We start from the raw sequence: 15,814 nt of genomic DNA on the forward strand, positions 1-15,814 counted from the left end.
TGCATGCACTCTGATTTTATTATACATTTCTTTCCATCTATTTTCTATCAGTGCCTTAAGTATATAACTATATAACCTAGCAAACTTCTTTTTTTACTCTTAACACCGTTTCCTTACAATGTAATAACTTTCATTAATTATCTTATAGAGCCTCCTGTGTTTAGCAAGAAACCTAGTCCAGCAGAAATCCTCAAAGGAGTGGATGTTAGTCTTGAATGCGAACTCTTGGGAACACCTCCCTTCGAAGTGACTTGGTTTAAAGATCGCAGGCAAATCAGGAGTAGTAAAAAGTATAAAGTAACTTCTAAAAACCACCTAGCAGCTGTTCACATTCTTAATGTGGAGGCTTCAGACATTGGAGAATTCCACTGTAAGGCAGGCAACGATGTTGGAAGCGACACTTGCATTTGTAGTATAAAACTTAAAGGTAAATGTTATATTATAGGTGATAAAAATATTACACACCTATCAACTAGCATTCTTAATACATTTTTGCATTATTTTTATCCAGAGCCACCTAGGTTCGTGAAGAAAGTTGAGAGCGTTACTGTTATGTCTGGCGAACCTCTTGAATTACAAGGATTAATCGAAGGCTCGCAACCAATCTCAGTTGTTTGGTTGAAGGACAAAGAAGAGGTTATCAGGGAGAGTGAAAACATTAAGATTTCTCACTTTGAGAATCTAGCAACCTTACAGATCAGGAAGGCTGCACCAGCTAACGCTGGAAAATATATATGCCAAATTAAAAATGATGCTGGAACAAGGGAGTGCTTAGCCAACGTGTCTGTTATAGGTAATAAATACTGGAAAATAGTATAAAGAAATAATTTTTTCCCACTAGATAGTATAGTTGTAAAGTCTCTCTATATAATTTGTTTTTATTTCAGAACCGGCATCAATAGTAGAAAAGCCTGAACCTGTAAGAGTTACTGCAGGAGATGTTTGCACTATTGAGTGCATAGTGGCAGGTACACCAGAACTTTCAGCTAGCTGGTTCAAGGATGGAAAAGAACTGATCAGCAATGAAAAATATAAGATCAGTCTCTCTAATAAGATAGCTTCCATTAAAATCATGTCCGCTGACAGAAGTGACAGTGGAGAATATACCTTTGAAGTGAAAAATAATGTCGGCAAAAGCACCTGCACTGCAACAGTTGATGTTCTTGGTTAGTTTTCTTTTACTCTTTTGCAAGGTTATACAATTAAAAAGCTGGAAAGGTTTCTTTATAAACACTTCTTTTTTCTTTTTACCTTTTGATTGAATAGATCGAGTTATACCTCCTTCTTTCACCAAAAAGCTGAAGGAAACAACTGGTGCATTAGACTCTTCTGTTCTTATGAAATGCAAGATAACGGGATCACCACCAATGTCTATCACTTGGCTTCATAATGGAAGCAAAATCTTCAGTGGGGACAAATATGAGCCTGAGGTTACAGATAGTCTTTGTGTTTTAAAAATACATAACTTGGAGTCCCCAGATGCTGGTAGCTATACCTGTATAGCAGCCAACGTTGCTGGGACTGACGAATGTAGTTCTACTATGGTTGTGCAAGGTAAGCAGTTTCTTACATAATGTAGCATTTTTTTTATTTTTTACTTTCATACATTTAGTGTTTTGATGACTCCAAAGTGCTGTAAATGCAATATGGTAGCTTATTTTCTAAAATAAAAAAAATTCATCTTCTTCAGAACCTCCTTCCATTGTGACAAAACCTGAACCACTGGATGCACTACCGGGCATGAATGTCTCTTTTACCAGCATTATAAGGGGAACACCCCCATTTAAGGTTCACTGGTTTAAGGGAAGCAGTGAGCTAATTTCTGGAACTACATGTGTTATCAAATTAAAAGATTCAGCTGCTATCTTGGAATTGTATGAGGTTGAAACAGCCCACAGTGGGGACTACACTTGTGTTGTTTCTAATGATGCAGGAAAAGACTCATGTACTACCCGACTATTTGTGAAAGGTAACTTATATCAGAACTCTTTGCGCTTAATTAATTTGAGTGTTTTCCAGTTATTAGCTAACAATTTCTTATCTTCTTAAATTAGAACCTGCTTCATTTGTAAAGAAAATAAAAGACTACAGTGTAGAAACTGGAAAACCCTTTATTTTGGAGAGCACATATACTGGCACACCTCCCATTTACGTAACATGGGAAAGGAATGGCGTGGAAGTAGCACAGTCTGAACGATACAATTTAACTACAACAGAAAACTCTTGTATACTAGAAATCTTAAGTAGCTCTAATGAGGATAACGGAGAGTACACTTGCCGTGTTGAAAATGAAGCTGGGCAGGATGCCTGTCAAGCTGTGGTGACAATTTTAGGTGTGTTGCTTTATTTTCAACATGCATTTAATTCTTTCTTTTCTTAAACATAGAAACATCGGGTTTAAATTACTGTAATATTCTTTTGATAGAGCCCCCTTACTTTATCACCAACATTGAAGACACTGAAGCATCCGTTGGTGATTCAACATCTTTACAATGTCAAGTTGGAGGGACTCCAGAAATTGTGGTATCATGGTACAAAGGAGATACAAAACTCCGGTCTACTCCAGGATGTAAAGTTTACTTTTCCAACAACATTGCTACATTAGCTTTCAGCAAGTTGGATAAAAATGATAGTGCAGAATATATCTGCAAAGCTGAAAATTCTGTAGGATCAGTCTCTTCTAAAGCAGTGCTTATGGTTCAAGGTGATTTTCTTATTTATTACAAGCATTCTCTTTCTCTCTTTACTTCTTTGATTCTTGTGAGTAGAAAAGGGGAAATGAATGTTTATGAACTTATTATTTTTCAGACCGTCAACTTCCACCTTCATTTGCCAGAAAAATGAAGGATCTGGAGGCAACACTTGGACAACCAGTGAAATTTGATTGTCGTATCAATGGTTCTGAACCCATTGAGGTTTCTTGGTATAAAGATGGAGTACCTTTAACTGGCAATCATAATGTGCAAATGTCATTTACAAATAACGTAGCTACTCTTCGTATTCTTGAAGCAGATAAGGATCATGCTGGTGTGTATTCTTGCACTGCTACAAACACGGTCGGCACGGCTTCATCTACCGCTAAACTTACAATCTCAGGTTTGTGTGTTTGTAATAATTAAAAATAGGTCAGGCGACATTATCCAACTCAATGGATGAGTACAAGTTCTTCTTAGATGGTAATATAATAAATGTTTTGCTGTCCATTTTGACTTGTAGAACCCAAGAAGCCACCATTCTTTGATAAAAAAGCAGCACCTTTAGGTGCTGTACTTGGAGAAAGTGCAGATTTTGAGTGCCATATTTCTGGAACACAGCCAATTAAGGTGATATGGACCAAAGATAACAAAGAAATCAAAACAGGTGGAAATTATAAGATATCTTACATTGGTAACACAGCCCACCTGAGAATACTAAAAGTGAGCAAAGGCGATTCCGGTCTGTACGCTTGCCTAGCAGCCAATGATGTTGGAAAAGAATCTTGTTCAGCTGAACTAAGTGTGAAAGGTATTTTGTTGTTAACCTAAATGTAGTAACAAAAAAAAATTCTTCCTTTTTCTTTTTCTTTAAAACTTAAAAAACTGTGACAAGAAGACTCTTCTTTTTTGTGTGCGTTATTTGTATGTGTTTGTTTCCAGTTTTAGAGTATACATGTTTTACTTTTAAGCAGATCTGATTAAAAATGGTAAGAACTTTTGTTCATTCATCATAGAACAATTTACATAGCTAGAGAGCTACAGGGTATCATTAGTTGGTCAGTAGGAAAGGACAACATTTTAAAGCACAATAGTTCATACTCCGTAACATTCCTGTCACATATTTTAGCACACATTTATACAGCTAGTCAAATTTACACAATCTAATTTATATGCTTGCACAGATAGTTACTTTCTTCTTTTAATTTCTTAGAACCTCCAAAATTTGTAAAGAAGCTAGAACCTTCTCGAATTGTGAAACTTGGTGGGTCGGCTCAGTTTGAATGCAAAATTAGCGGATCTCCAGAGATTAGAGTTGTTTGGTACAAAAATGACACCGAACTTCATCCAAGCGAAAAGCACAACTTATCCTTTGTCGACAATTTAGCAGTACTTGAAATTACTGATTTCAGCGATGAAGACAGCGGAGATTATACCTGTGAAGCTCATAACGACGCTGGCAGTGCAAGCTGCAGTACAGCAATCGCAGTGAAAGGTGCAATTTTAATCAATAGCCTCTATGGGATGTTTTATATTGTGATCTTTATAACCTTTATTAAACATAATGTAACTTTTTACATATATATCTAGAAAATTTAATAGGCGAATATGGGCTCCAAGTACGGTACAGTGCAGGAATAGTTCCTTTATTTTATTATATAAGGAAGAAGGCAATGTACCATAGCATTTGACTACTTTTTTCATTTTTGTATCAATCAGCATAGTTTGAAGATATTATTTTTAAGTGTTTCTTTTCTTAGAAGTGGCATAATTGTCACATGCAGAGTATGATGCAAATCCATCATACGCTGTTATTAAAATGTAGCTTAGTAAAACCAATTTCAAATGCCCATAATGTGGCCTCATTTTGCTGATGGTATTACAGCTACAACACCCAAATTTACTAAGATGTCAGCACCATAGGCTGTCTGGGTGTTGAAGCAGTGATACAGACCTTAATATGTTGCTGTATTACGGCCATCTGAAATAGGCCTTAACTACATTACTATTATAATTAACATTTGAGTTCATCTTACCCCCAACATTAAGTTTCGGTTTTTTTTGTAACTTCGAAGAAGTCATAATTATCTCCCGGAGCCCATACACAGAAAAAAATATATTATTGGATAATTATCCTGTCAAAAATTAGTCTAGTTTATAGACATTACTTTTTAGAATCCTAAAATATGGTATAATGCGATGCGTTTGATTCTTACAATAGAAAATAATTTAAGTATTTTATAAACAATGTCTTTTTTTCCAATTCTAGAGCCCCCTATTTTTGTTAAAAAGCCTACCCCAGTGGAAGTTGTAAAAGGTGTTGATGTGAGTTTTCAGTGTGAACTTTTGGGGACCCCACCATTTGAAGTTGCCTGGTTCAAAGACAGGCGACAAATTCGAAGCAGTAAAAAATTCAAGGTCACCTCTAAAGACACCCATGCTAGCATTCACGTTTTAAATGTGGAGACAGCAGATATAGGGGAATATCAATGCAAAGCTGTCAATGAAGTCGGAAGTGATAACTGTGTATGTGCTATCAAGTTTAAAGGTTGGTAGACACTGCAATTGACTCTTCTTTAAAATGTGCTCATCATACTCTCTTAAACATTCTGATTACTGAATCATGCGCAATTGTTTTCTTTAATAGAACCACCACGTTTCGTGAAAAAACTCAGCGATTCCGCTTGCCCTATTGGAGAAACGGCAGAGTTGCAGGCTGTAACGGAGGGTTCTCAGCCCATTTCCATCACCTGGCTCAAGGACAAAGGAGATATTGTTAGAGAGAGTGAAAATCTCAAAATTTTTTATGCAAATAATGTTGCAACTTTGCAAATTGCTAGCACAGAGTCTTCAAGTGCAGGAAAATACACATGTCAAGCCACCAATGCAGTGGGAGCACGAGAGTGTGCCGCAGTTCTTTCTTTAATAGGTTGGTAACCTTGTGAATAACCAGTTAGTTATGTCTTTACATTCTTTAAGAAATTAATATTGATCTTATGGTATAGGCATGAGATGAATAATCATCTTGACGTGGTCTTTGAAGAGGGTTTAAGAGGATTTTTGTAATTTTGTTTCAGAACCAGCAAGAATTGTAGAGAAGCCAGAGCCAATGCGAGTCACAGCTGGTGGTACCTGTTCTCTTGAATGTACAGTCGCTGGTTCACCTGAACTAATAACTAAGTGGTATAAAAATGCCAAGGAATTGCACAATGACCACAAATACTCAATTAGTTTCTCTAACAAAAGATCAACTCTCAAGATTCTCTCTGCTGATAAGGCAGACAGTGGCGCATACACATTTGAAGTCATCAATGATGTCGGTGAAAGCAGCTGTACTGTTTCAGTTGATGTTCTTGGTTAGTCTCATTATATCTTAGTGCTAAGATAACATTTAATGGTAGGTGTATCTTTTACTCATCATAACACTGTCCCTCCACAGATCGTGTTATTCCACCATCTTTCACCAGAAAACTAAAAGATATCTACGGTGTATTGAGTTCCTCAACACGCTTGGAATGCAAAGTGTCTGGCTCACTTCCTATTTCTGCCTCTTGGTATCAAAATGGGAACAAAATTGTTAGTAGTCACAAACACGAAATCACCTTTTCAGATAGCACCTGTGCCTTAGTGGTGAACTCGCTAGAGTCTTCAGATGTTGGAAACTACACATGTGAGGCTTCTAATGTGGCAGGAACTGAGGAATGTAGTGCATCTTTGACTGTTCAAGGTCAGTAACAACTAATGCTCGTTATAGAAGAAGACTCTAAAGTGCTAATTTTCTTATATCTTAATATATTCATCTTTTCTTTTTAAAGCTCAAACGTCAATAATAATAATTTTATTGTTACATCTGTAGAACCACCTTCTTTTGTGAGGAAACCTGAACCGCAGGAAGTTATACCAGGCTCTAGCGTGACCTTTACCAGTGTGATTAAAGGAACAGCACCTATTAAAGTTCACTGGTTTAGAGGGAGCAGTGAGTTGGTACCAGGACCAAATTGTAATATTTCTTTGCAAAATTCATTTGCTGCTTTGGAATTGTACAATGTAGACACATTACAGAGTGGAGACTACACTTGTCTGATAAGCAATGAAGCTGGCAAGGACTCATGCACAACACACCTTCTTGTCAAAGGTTAGTTATAGATTAGATTTCACAGGTAGAATGCAAAATCTCAATAGCATTACATATATTCATAAGTTTTTTTTCTTTATTACTCCGTAATAGCACCAGCAACATTTGTGAAGAAACTGAATGACTTTAGCGTTGAATCAGACAAACCTATCACTTTGGAATGCACTTATGTTGGGTCACCCACCATTTTGGTTACATGGAAAAAGAATGGCAGAGACATAAGCCAATCAGAAAGATGTAGTATAACCACTACAGAAAAGTCTTGCCTACTTGAAATATTTAATACCACTTTGGAGGATGATGGGGAATACATATGCCAAGTGGCAAACGAGGCTGGCAAGGATACATGTAGTGCTTTATTATCTGTCTTAGGTTTGTACCTTCATAACAATCATTTTATAAATATTCCTGTCTTGCTTCATATTGTTTTAATGGTTCCTATAACCATTGTTTGTTCTTTAGAACCACCTTATTTCATTTCACCATTGGAACCAGTGGAAGTTAATATTGGAGAATCTACTTCTTTGCAATGCCAAGTGGGAGGAACCCCAGAAATAAAAGTTTCTTGGTATAAGGGAGATACAAAACTGAGATCAACGCCTGCTTACAAAATGCAGTTTAAAAACAATGTTGCCACATTAGTTTTCAATAAGGTAGAGAAAACTGATAGTGGTGAATATATCTGCAAAGCCGAAAACGTTGTTGGATCTGCTTCTTCCAGTGCTCTTTTCACTATACAAGGTGAAATTAACTTTCTTAAAACTTCTTATCTTTGCTTATGGTATACCATACATGGTTTTATGGAATGAGAAAAATGCAGCCTGAGGTTTACAAAGCACTTATATTGCTAAAACTTATTTTTTTGCAGAGCGTAAGGTGGCTCCTTCATTTGCCAGGAAAGTTAAGGATATTCAAGAAACTATTGGTTCATCAGTTACCTTTGACTGTCGAATCAATGGCTCTGAGCCAATTGAGGTATCTTGGTATAAGGATGGTGTTCTTTTGAGAGATGACAATATTGTGCAAACATCGTTTATTGACAACGTAGCAACTCTTCAGATTTTGACCACTAGCGTCAACCATCTTGGTCAATATTCTTGCACTGCTTCAAATCCTATTGGGTCAGCATCTTCCAGTGCTAAACTTACTCTTACAGGTTTGTTGAATCAAAAGTTTCAGACTTCTTACTTAATCTTTCAAAAATCTGAAGTGGCATATTGAAGAATTTTCTAGGAACATGTTACCATATTTGTATTTATGTTTTACTTCCAGAACCAAAATCCGCTCCTGTTTTTGATATAAAACCTGAATCTACAAATGTTCCGCTTGGCGAAGCAGCCAATTTTGAGTGTCACGTCACTGGAACACATCCAATCAAAGTCTCCTGGGCAAAAGACAACAGAGAAATTCGTCCTGGTGGAAACTACAAAATTACTTTTACCGAAAACAAAGCTCATTTAAAGGTCCTTAAAGTTAGCAAGGTTGATGCTGGTATCTACACATGTTACGCCACCAATGAAGTTGGAAAAGACTCTTGCACAGCCTCTCTTGAAGTACAAGGTATGTCTTACTGAGATGTTTTGTTGATCTAACAGTAAACTTCGAGGATAGTCATGGGCTTATGACCATTGCTCTTATGACTATTAAATTAAACATAATCATAATGTATTTATCTTTTTCTTTACAAGAACCCCCACGATTTGTAAAGAAGTTGGAATCTTCAAAGGTCATCAAACAAGGCGAATCTGATAGGTTTGAATGCAAAGTCACTGGGTCACCGGAGATAAGAGTTGTATGGTTTAAAAATGATGCAGAGATTCAACATAGTGGAAAATATACCATGTCCTTTGCTGACTCTGTCGCTGTGCTGGAGATAACTGATGCCAGCATTGAAGACAGTGGAGATTACACATGTGAAGCTCACAATGACGCAGGCAGCGTTAGCTGTAGCACTTCACTAAAAGTAAAAGGTATGGTTATCTTCGTCTTAAATGTCATTAATTGAAATTGAGTGAAGCATTATATTACAGCATATAGTATCTTTTACATACACTATATGGACAAAAGTATTCTGACACCTTGACATTACACCTACAGGAACTGTTCTGACATCTCATTCTAAATCCATAGGCATTAATATGATGTCTGCCCCCCGCCCCATTGCAGCTAAAAACTCTATTCCTCTTCCAAGATTTTGGAGCGTGTCCGTGGGAATTTTTGCCCATTCATCCAGAAGAACATTTGTGAGATCAAACACTGTTGTCGGATGAGAGGGCCTGGCTTGCAATCTCTGTTCTAGTTCATCCCAAAGGTGTTCGATAGGGTTGAGGTCAGGGCTCTGGGTGGGCCAGTCAAGTTCTTCCACGCTAAACTCACCCAACCATGTCTTTATGGACATTGCTTTCTGCACTGGGGCACAGTCATGCTGGAACAAAAAAGGGCCTTCCCCACAGAGTTGGAAACATACAATTGTCAAAAATGTCTTGGTATGCTGAAGGATTGAGATTTCTCTTCACTGGAACTAAGCAGTCTAATAATAATAATAATAATATAATAATCTTTATTTATATAGCGCCAAAATATTCCGCAGCACTTTACAATTTAGAGGGAACATGTACAGACAGTATCAGACATTACATAGTGACAAAACTAATTAACAATTCAAACAAGAGGAGTGAGGACCCTGCTCGCAAGAGCTTACAATCTATGAGGAAATAAGGGAGACACAAAATGTAAAAAGCTTGCTAAATACAATGGTCTAGCCATTTTTTATACACATGGGGTAGTACACATAAAGCTGCATGAGCCGCTCACCAGCCAGTATATGTGTATGGCCTATATAAAGTGCATTAGTTGCAAGGATTGTGGGAGATACTGCTGAAACCCCTGAAAAATAACCCCCTAGCATTATCCCTCCTTTGCCAAACTTTACAGTTGGCACAATGCAGTCAGGCAGGTAACGCTCTCCTAGCATTCGTCAAACCCAGACTCGTTTATAAGACTGCCAGGTAGAGAATCTTGATTCATCACTCCACAGAACACGTTTCCACTGCTCCAGAGTCCAGTGGCGGCGGCTTGACCACTCCATCCGATACTTGGCATTGTGCTTGGTGATATAAGGCTTGCAATCAACTGCTCGGCCATGGAAACCCATACCATGAAGTTCCCGGTGCACAGTTTTTGCACTGATGTTAATGCCCCATGAGGTTTGGAACTCTGTAGTTAATGAGTCAGCAGAGCGTTGGAGACTTTTATGCACTATGCGCCTCGGCACACGGCGACCCCCTGCCCTATAACTTTGTGTGGCCTGCCACTTCATGGTTGAGTTGCTGTGCTTCCTAAATGCTACCACTTTGAAATAATACCACTTACAGTTGATCGTAGAATATCTGGGAGGGAAGAAATTTCATGAACTCACTTGTTACACCGGTGGCATCCTATTACAGGACCACGCTGGAATTCAGTGAGATCTGTAGAATGACCCATTCTTTCACAAATGTTTGTAGACTACATGGCTAGGTGCTTAAAGTGATACACCGGGGCAATGGGACTGAATTAAGCACCTGAATTCAATGATTAAGAGATGTGTCTCATGTCTGTCTGAACTTAAACTTTTTTACATAATTAATTACTTTATTATTTAATTTTCTTACTATAATCTTGACAATTGATCCAACTAGATTATAATTTTGCCTAAATAAAGCAGGGAAAAATCTTAGATAATTTAAGTTATTGTTTATTTTACCTTTGCAATATTTTATAATCTTTCTATGTCATAAGTTCATGAAAATAAAATGTGCTTTTTTTGGTATTGTAGAACCACCAGTTTTCATTGCAAAGCCAGAACCTGTACTAACATTAAAAGGACTTGATGTAACTCTTAAGTGTGAACTACAAGGCACTTCTCCATTTGAAGTGACTTGGTTCAAAGACAGAAGAGAGATAAAGAGCAGTAAGAAATTCAAGATCATTACAGAAAATTATCTTGCTTCTATTCACATTCTTAAAGTTGATGCTGGTGACATTGGTGAATATCTATGTAAAGCAGTGAATGATGTTGGAAGCGACACATGTCTATGTTCTATTAAGCTGAAAGGTTGGTAAACATCCACAACATCTATCTTGTTCTTGGGTTTCTCCTTCACAAAAGCATTTTTTATCCTCTATTAGAATCCTTATCCTGTCTTTCTTACTTTCTTGTAGAACCTCCAAGATTTATGCAAAAGATTGATAACTTCACTTCTGTGGTTGGAGAGCCTGCTCAGCTTCAAGCTGTTGTTGAAGGCACTCATCCTATAACCGTCGTATGGCTGAAAGACAAAGATGAAGTTGTTCGAGAAAGTCAAGATATCAGTATTTCATTCACAGACAACATTGCAACTCTTCACTTTGCAATTACCAAGGCAGAGAATACTGGAAAATACACCTGCCAGATCAAAAATGAGGCTGGTGCACAGGAATGCTTTGCAAGTCTATCAGTTCTAGGTTTGTGACCTCTTATTAAAATTCATATCTGCTTTTGTGATTTATATTGATATGAATTGTTGAAAAAGATTAGATATTAGTTGAGATTAACTTATCATGTGGTTAAATATGACCTTATTATTGTATATTATGCTTAAACGCGCCCTCTTCCATAGAAGAACATTCTGCTTTCTTCTTTCTTATCTTATTTGGTCCTTTGACCTTTATTTTCCAGAACCAGCAATTATTGTTGAGAAACCACAACCAATCAAGGTTACAGCAGGAGAGTCTTGCACCCTGGAGTGCACTGTTGGTGGAACTCCAGAACTAATAACTACTTGGTTTAAAGATGGATCAGAACTATCCAATGATGAGAAATACAAAATTAGTTTCTTTAGCAAGGTTTCTAGCCTTAAAATATTGTCCACTGGAAAAGCCGATGCTGGTGAATATGTGTTTGAGGTGAAAAACAATGTTGGCAAGAGCAGCTGTTCAGCTACAGTTGATATATCAGGTATTTTTTTAAATGTTTTATCCAAGAAAAATACATATTTTTTTCTTTAGTCGCAATATTTGTATTGTAAACATAATCTATCATACATCATGACCTCATAAATTTAAGCCAGCTTGGTTCTCAATTCTTGGAAAAGTGATATTTGTAAGCTTGTTTGAAAATGGACACCATTTCTTTAAGATAATTGCCTTACTTGCTCACATTTTTGTTTTCTTTTCTCAGACCGTATTATTCCTCCATCGTTCACTAGAAAACTGAAGGAAACCTATGGACTTCTTGGATCCACAACCTCCATGGAGTGTAAAGTATCTGGCTCACCACCCATTGTGGTTTCCTGGTCATTCAATGGAAATGAGATCACCAGTAGTGACAAATACCAAACTGCCCTCACAGACAACACCTGTTTATTGAAAGTAAACGACCTGGCACCATCAGATGCCGGAAAATATGTTTGCCATGCCACCAACGTTGCTGGATCTGATGAATGCAGTGCTGTTTTGTCTGTTAAAGGTCAGTTGTCTAAATAGTAGATTGATTTCTCTACTTATAATGTTTACATTCTGGACTCTTCTGTTAATATGTCTTTTCATATTTTAGAGCCACCATCATTTGTTGAGAAGCCAGAACCTGTTGAAGTACTTCCAGGAGCCACAGTAACCTTAGCAGGTGTATTTCGTGGTACTCCACCATTTAAGGTTTCTTGGTATAAAGGAAGTGAGGAAATCTTGCCAGACAGCAATTGCAATATCACACTAACTGACTCCATGGCAGTACTAGAGCTATATAATGTCAACAGCCTACAAAGTGGTGATTATTCCTGTCATGTTAGTAATGATGCTGGAAGGGACTCTTGTTCAACTCAACTCTTTGTTAAAGGTTGGTTTTTAAGAGTATAAAAGCATTACTATAAATCATTCAATATGTAATCCATTCATTTGCGGTGTGAAATTGCTCATTATCTTGTATTTGATTTTTTTTCTAGAACCTGCTCTATTCGTGAAGAAGCTTTCTAATTATCAGACAAATACAGGAAAACCCATTGTTCTCGAATGCACATATACTGGAACTCCTCCAATATATGCAACGTGGAAGAAGAATGGTGTTGAGATATCTCAGTCTGAACGTTGCAGCATAATCACAACAGATACATCTTGTATTCTGGAATATTCAAGTTGCACAAATGATGATGATGGTGTATACACTTGCCGTGTAGAAAATGCAATTGGACATGACACCTGTCAAGCATCGGTGTCAGTATTAGGTATGCATCCTAGTTTTATCATAAATTTTATTTTTATAATGTACAATCTGGATATTACATAAGTTTACTGAATGTGATGCCTTATCTTCTAGAACCACCATATTTCCTTACACCACTTGAATCTGTGGAGGTCGCTGCAGGTGATGCAGCATCATTACAGTGCCAAATTCAAGGAACACCAGAAATAAAAGTATCTTGGTACAAGGGTGATACCAAACTGCGACCAACTGATGCTTGCAAAATTCATTTCAAGAACAATGTTTCTACACTTATTTTTACTAAAGCAGAACTTCAGAATTCTGGAGAATACATATGTAAAGCAGAAAATGATGTTGGTGATGCTTCAACTTCTGCACTTCTAACCGTGAAAGGTAAACATAGTAATTTTATCATTATTTTTAACATTTCTATGCAAAAGACAATTTGTGGTAACTGATAGGAAAATGTGAAGTACAGTGCTAATGTCTCTGCTTATCTGTGATCGCTTCCTGCCGTTTTCTTTGCACCATGCAGTGTTCAGAAACAATTCAACATTCTTTACTGCATCATGTCTTTCTGCAGAGCGTATACTTCCACCTTCCTTTGAGAGAAAAGTGAAGGACATACAGGAAACTATTGGCTTATCGGTGTCATTTGAATGTCAAATAGTTGGGTCAGAACCTATTGAGGTTTCTTGGTATAAAGATGGTGTACTAATAAGAGATGACTATAATATTCAAACATCTTATATAGATAAAACAGCTACCCTTCAAATATTACAAACTGGCAGACACCATGCTGGGCAGTACACATGTACGGCTATCAATTTTGTTGGCACTGCCTCCTCTAATGCCAAACTCATTCTTACAGGTTTGTGTGTTGTCCATTCTCATATTTTAACAGTAGGGTGAAATTCTCTTCAGTATTTCTAATTTTTTTTTTTTTTATACCTTTTAGAGGGTAGAAATCCACCATTCTTTGATGTTAAGCCTTCACCAGTGGATGTTCCCATGGGAGATCCTGCAGTATTTGAGTGTCATGTGACAGGTAGTCAGCCCATCAAACTTACCTGGTCAAAAGAAAATAAAGAAATTAAAACTGGAGGAAACTATAAAGTTGATCAATTGGAAAATACCACCAAGCTTACATTTGTAAAAACTGACAAAGCCGATTGTGGACAGTACATCTGCTCTGCCAGCAATGATATCGGAAAAGATTCTTGCACAGTGAAGCTTAATGTACAGGGTATGTATTCTGGAGACAACATATCCAGCTAGCAATAAGTGAAATTATGAAAAGTACACAGAATTTTCATACGTATTAGAATAGTATATTTTGTGTAATAACAGCTTAAATTTTCCCAAGTATACAGTAAACTTTAAATTACCAACACTTCAGTTTCTAATTATAGCTTAATCCCAAGCAGTGCCTGATGTGTGTGGATATGTGTTTGTTGCGATATCTCTCTTAATATGTATAGTAATTGCTGGGATATGTATTTTAAAACATTATGAGGGTTAATGGGGTATTCCTATGTAATAATGTTATGCCATAACTTTATGATCGATGGGGGTCCGACCACTGTGAAATCTAATAATCCTATTCACCCCAGTGAATGGGGCTCTGTTACATTCCCTGCACAGTGAGTGGACAGGAGGAATACTGTGAAGGAGCTTCTTCATTCTGCAGATCGGTGGGCATCAGGGGTCGAACCACCATGATCAGCAAGTTATGGCATATCCTAGTGATATGCCATCCCTTCTAACGTTTACTACTCACTGCTATAGATAAATTAAATAGGCATTTTTATAATTATCTACTTGTCTCCACAGAACGTAAAGTGCCCCCATCATTCACCAAGAAACTTTCAGAAACTCTTGAAGAAACTGAAGGCAACGCTTTCAAATTAGAAGGTCGTGTTGCTGGTTCACAACCACTGATTGTGTCATGGTTGAAGAATAACCAAGAAGTTCAACAGTCAGCAAATAATGAAGTCTCATTCAAAAATAATGTAGTTCTTCTGAATGTTAGAAAATCCAGTCTGACAGATGCAGGCTTGTATACCTGCAAAGTGTCAAATGATGCAGGAAGTGCCATTTGTACCTCTTCAGTACTTATTAAAGGTAAAGTTGTAGTATATTTATTGTTACTTGAAAGAATTGCTACTGGCTTGGATTGACTAACCTATATTTTGGATCTTTTTAAATCAGAACCCAAAAAGCCTCCAGTATTTGATGTGTCACTGTCACCTGTGAGTGTCACCGAAGGAGAAGGCTTACAACTCAATTGTCATGTTGATGGATCACAGCCAATCAGAATTCAGTGGCTCAAGGCTGGGCGCGAAATCAAGTCTTCTAATACCTGCAGCGTCACTTTTGTTAGGGGAACAGCAACACTGGAACTTAAAACTGCTGCAAAGACAGATGCAGGCGACTACATTTGTAAAGCTACTAATGCTGCAGGAAGTGAATCCACTAAATGTAACGTTACAGTAACAGGTACTAAAAATAATTAAAATAAAATGTCATATGCTAATTAGCGAAAATGGGTTTCCTTTTAATTATTATTTTTTTATATTAAGCATTAATTCTAATATTGTTTCAAATAATTCAAAATTCAATAACAAGTATTTTTTCTCTTTTAAAAAAAAAAAAAAAAAAAGAAAAAGCACAAGCTGCCGCACCAGCAAAGAAGGCACCAATTGAAGGAAAGCTGTTCTTTGTTTCTGAGCCAGTTAGTGTAAAGGTTGCAGAAAGTAAGTGAACAAT

General features: G+C 37.1%; 1 protein-coding gene across 1 annotated transcript in view; it reads left to right on the forward strand.

Moving 5' to 3' along the window:
* LOC142726238 (titin-like) overlaps positions 1–15,814 on the forward strand; it is a gene marked incomplete at its 3' end in the record, with an annotated part of 141,867 nt that overhangs the window by 19,361 nt on the left and 106,692 nt on the right. The window contains exons 24-55 of the mRNA XM_075849004.1: positions 149–427; positions 512–793; positions 888–1,166; positions 1,267–1,554; positions 1,691–1,969; positions 2,055–2,333; positions 2,426–2,704; positions 2,809–3,096; positions 3,217–3,504; positions 3,907–4,188; positions 4,963–5,241; positions 5,341–5,622; positions 5,771–6,049; positions 6,133–6,420; positions 6,550–6,828; positions 6,922–7,200; positions 7,291–7,569; positions 7,697–7,984; positions 8,101–8,388; positions 8,517–8,798; positions 10,646–10,924; positions 11,032–11,313; positions 11,528–11,806; positions 12,029–12,316; positions 12,404–12,682; positions 12,789–13,067; positions 13,160–13,438; positions 13,629–13,916; positions 14,004–14,291; positions 14,879–15,169; positions 15,257–15,544; positions 15,709–15,801. Of these exons, the coding sequence (XP_075705119.1) occupies positions 149–427; positions 512–793; positions 888–1,166; positions 1,267–1,554; positions 1,691–1,969; positions 2,055–2,333; positions 2,426–2,704; positions 2,809–3,096; positions 3,217–3,504; positions 3,907–4,188; positions 4,963–5,241; positions 5,341–5,622; positions 5,771–6,049; positions 6,133–6,420; positions 6,550–6,828; positions 6,922–7,200; positions 7,291–7,569; positions 7,697–7,984; positions 8,101–8,388; positions 8,517–8,798; positions 10,646–10,924; positions 11,032–11,313; positions 11,528–11,806; positions 12,029–12,316; positions 12,404–12,682; positions 12,789–13,067; positions 13,160–13,438; positions 13,629–13,916; positions 14,004–14,291; positions 14,879–15,169; positions 15,257–15,544; positions 15,709–15,801 (8,859 nt within the window). The remainder of the gene's footprint in view (positions 1–148; positions 428–511; positions 794–887; positions 1,167–1,266; positions 1,555–1,690; positions 1,970–2,054; positions 2,334–2,425; positions 2,705–2,808; positions 3,097–3,216; positions 3,505–3,906; positions 4,189–4,962; positions 5,242–5,340; positions 5,623–5,770; positions 6,050–6,132; positions 6,421–6,549; positions 6,829–6,921; positions 7,201–7,290; positions 7,570–7,696; positions 7,985–8,100; positions 8,389–8,516; positions 8,799–10,645; positions 10,925–11,031; positions 11,314–11,527; positions 11,807–12,028; positions 12,317–12,403; positions 12,683–12,788; positions 13,068–13,159; positions 13,439–13,628; positions 13,917–14,003; positions 14,292–14,878; positions 15,170–15,256; positions 15,545–15,708; positions 15,802–15,814) is intronic.

This window comes from Rhinoderma darwinii, unplaced genomic scaffold (genome assembly GCF_050947455.1).
Source record: "Rhinoderma darwinii isolate aRhiDar2 unplaced genomic scaffold, aRhiDar2.hap1 Scaffold_617, whole genome shotgun sequence".
NCBI classification, from domain to species: Eukaryota; Metazoa; Chordata; class Amphibia; order Anura; family Rhinodermatidae; genus Rhinoderma; species Rhinoderma darwinii.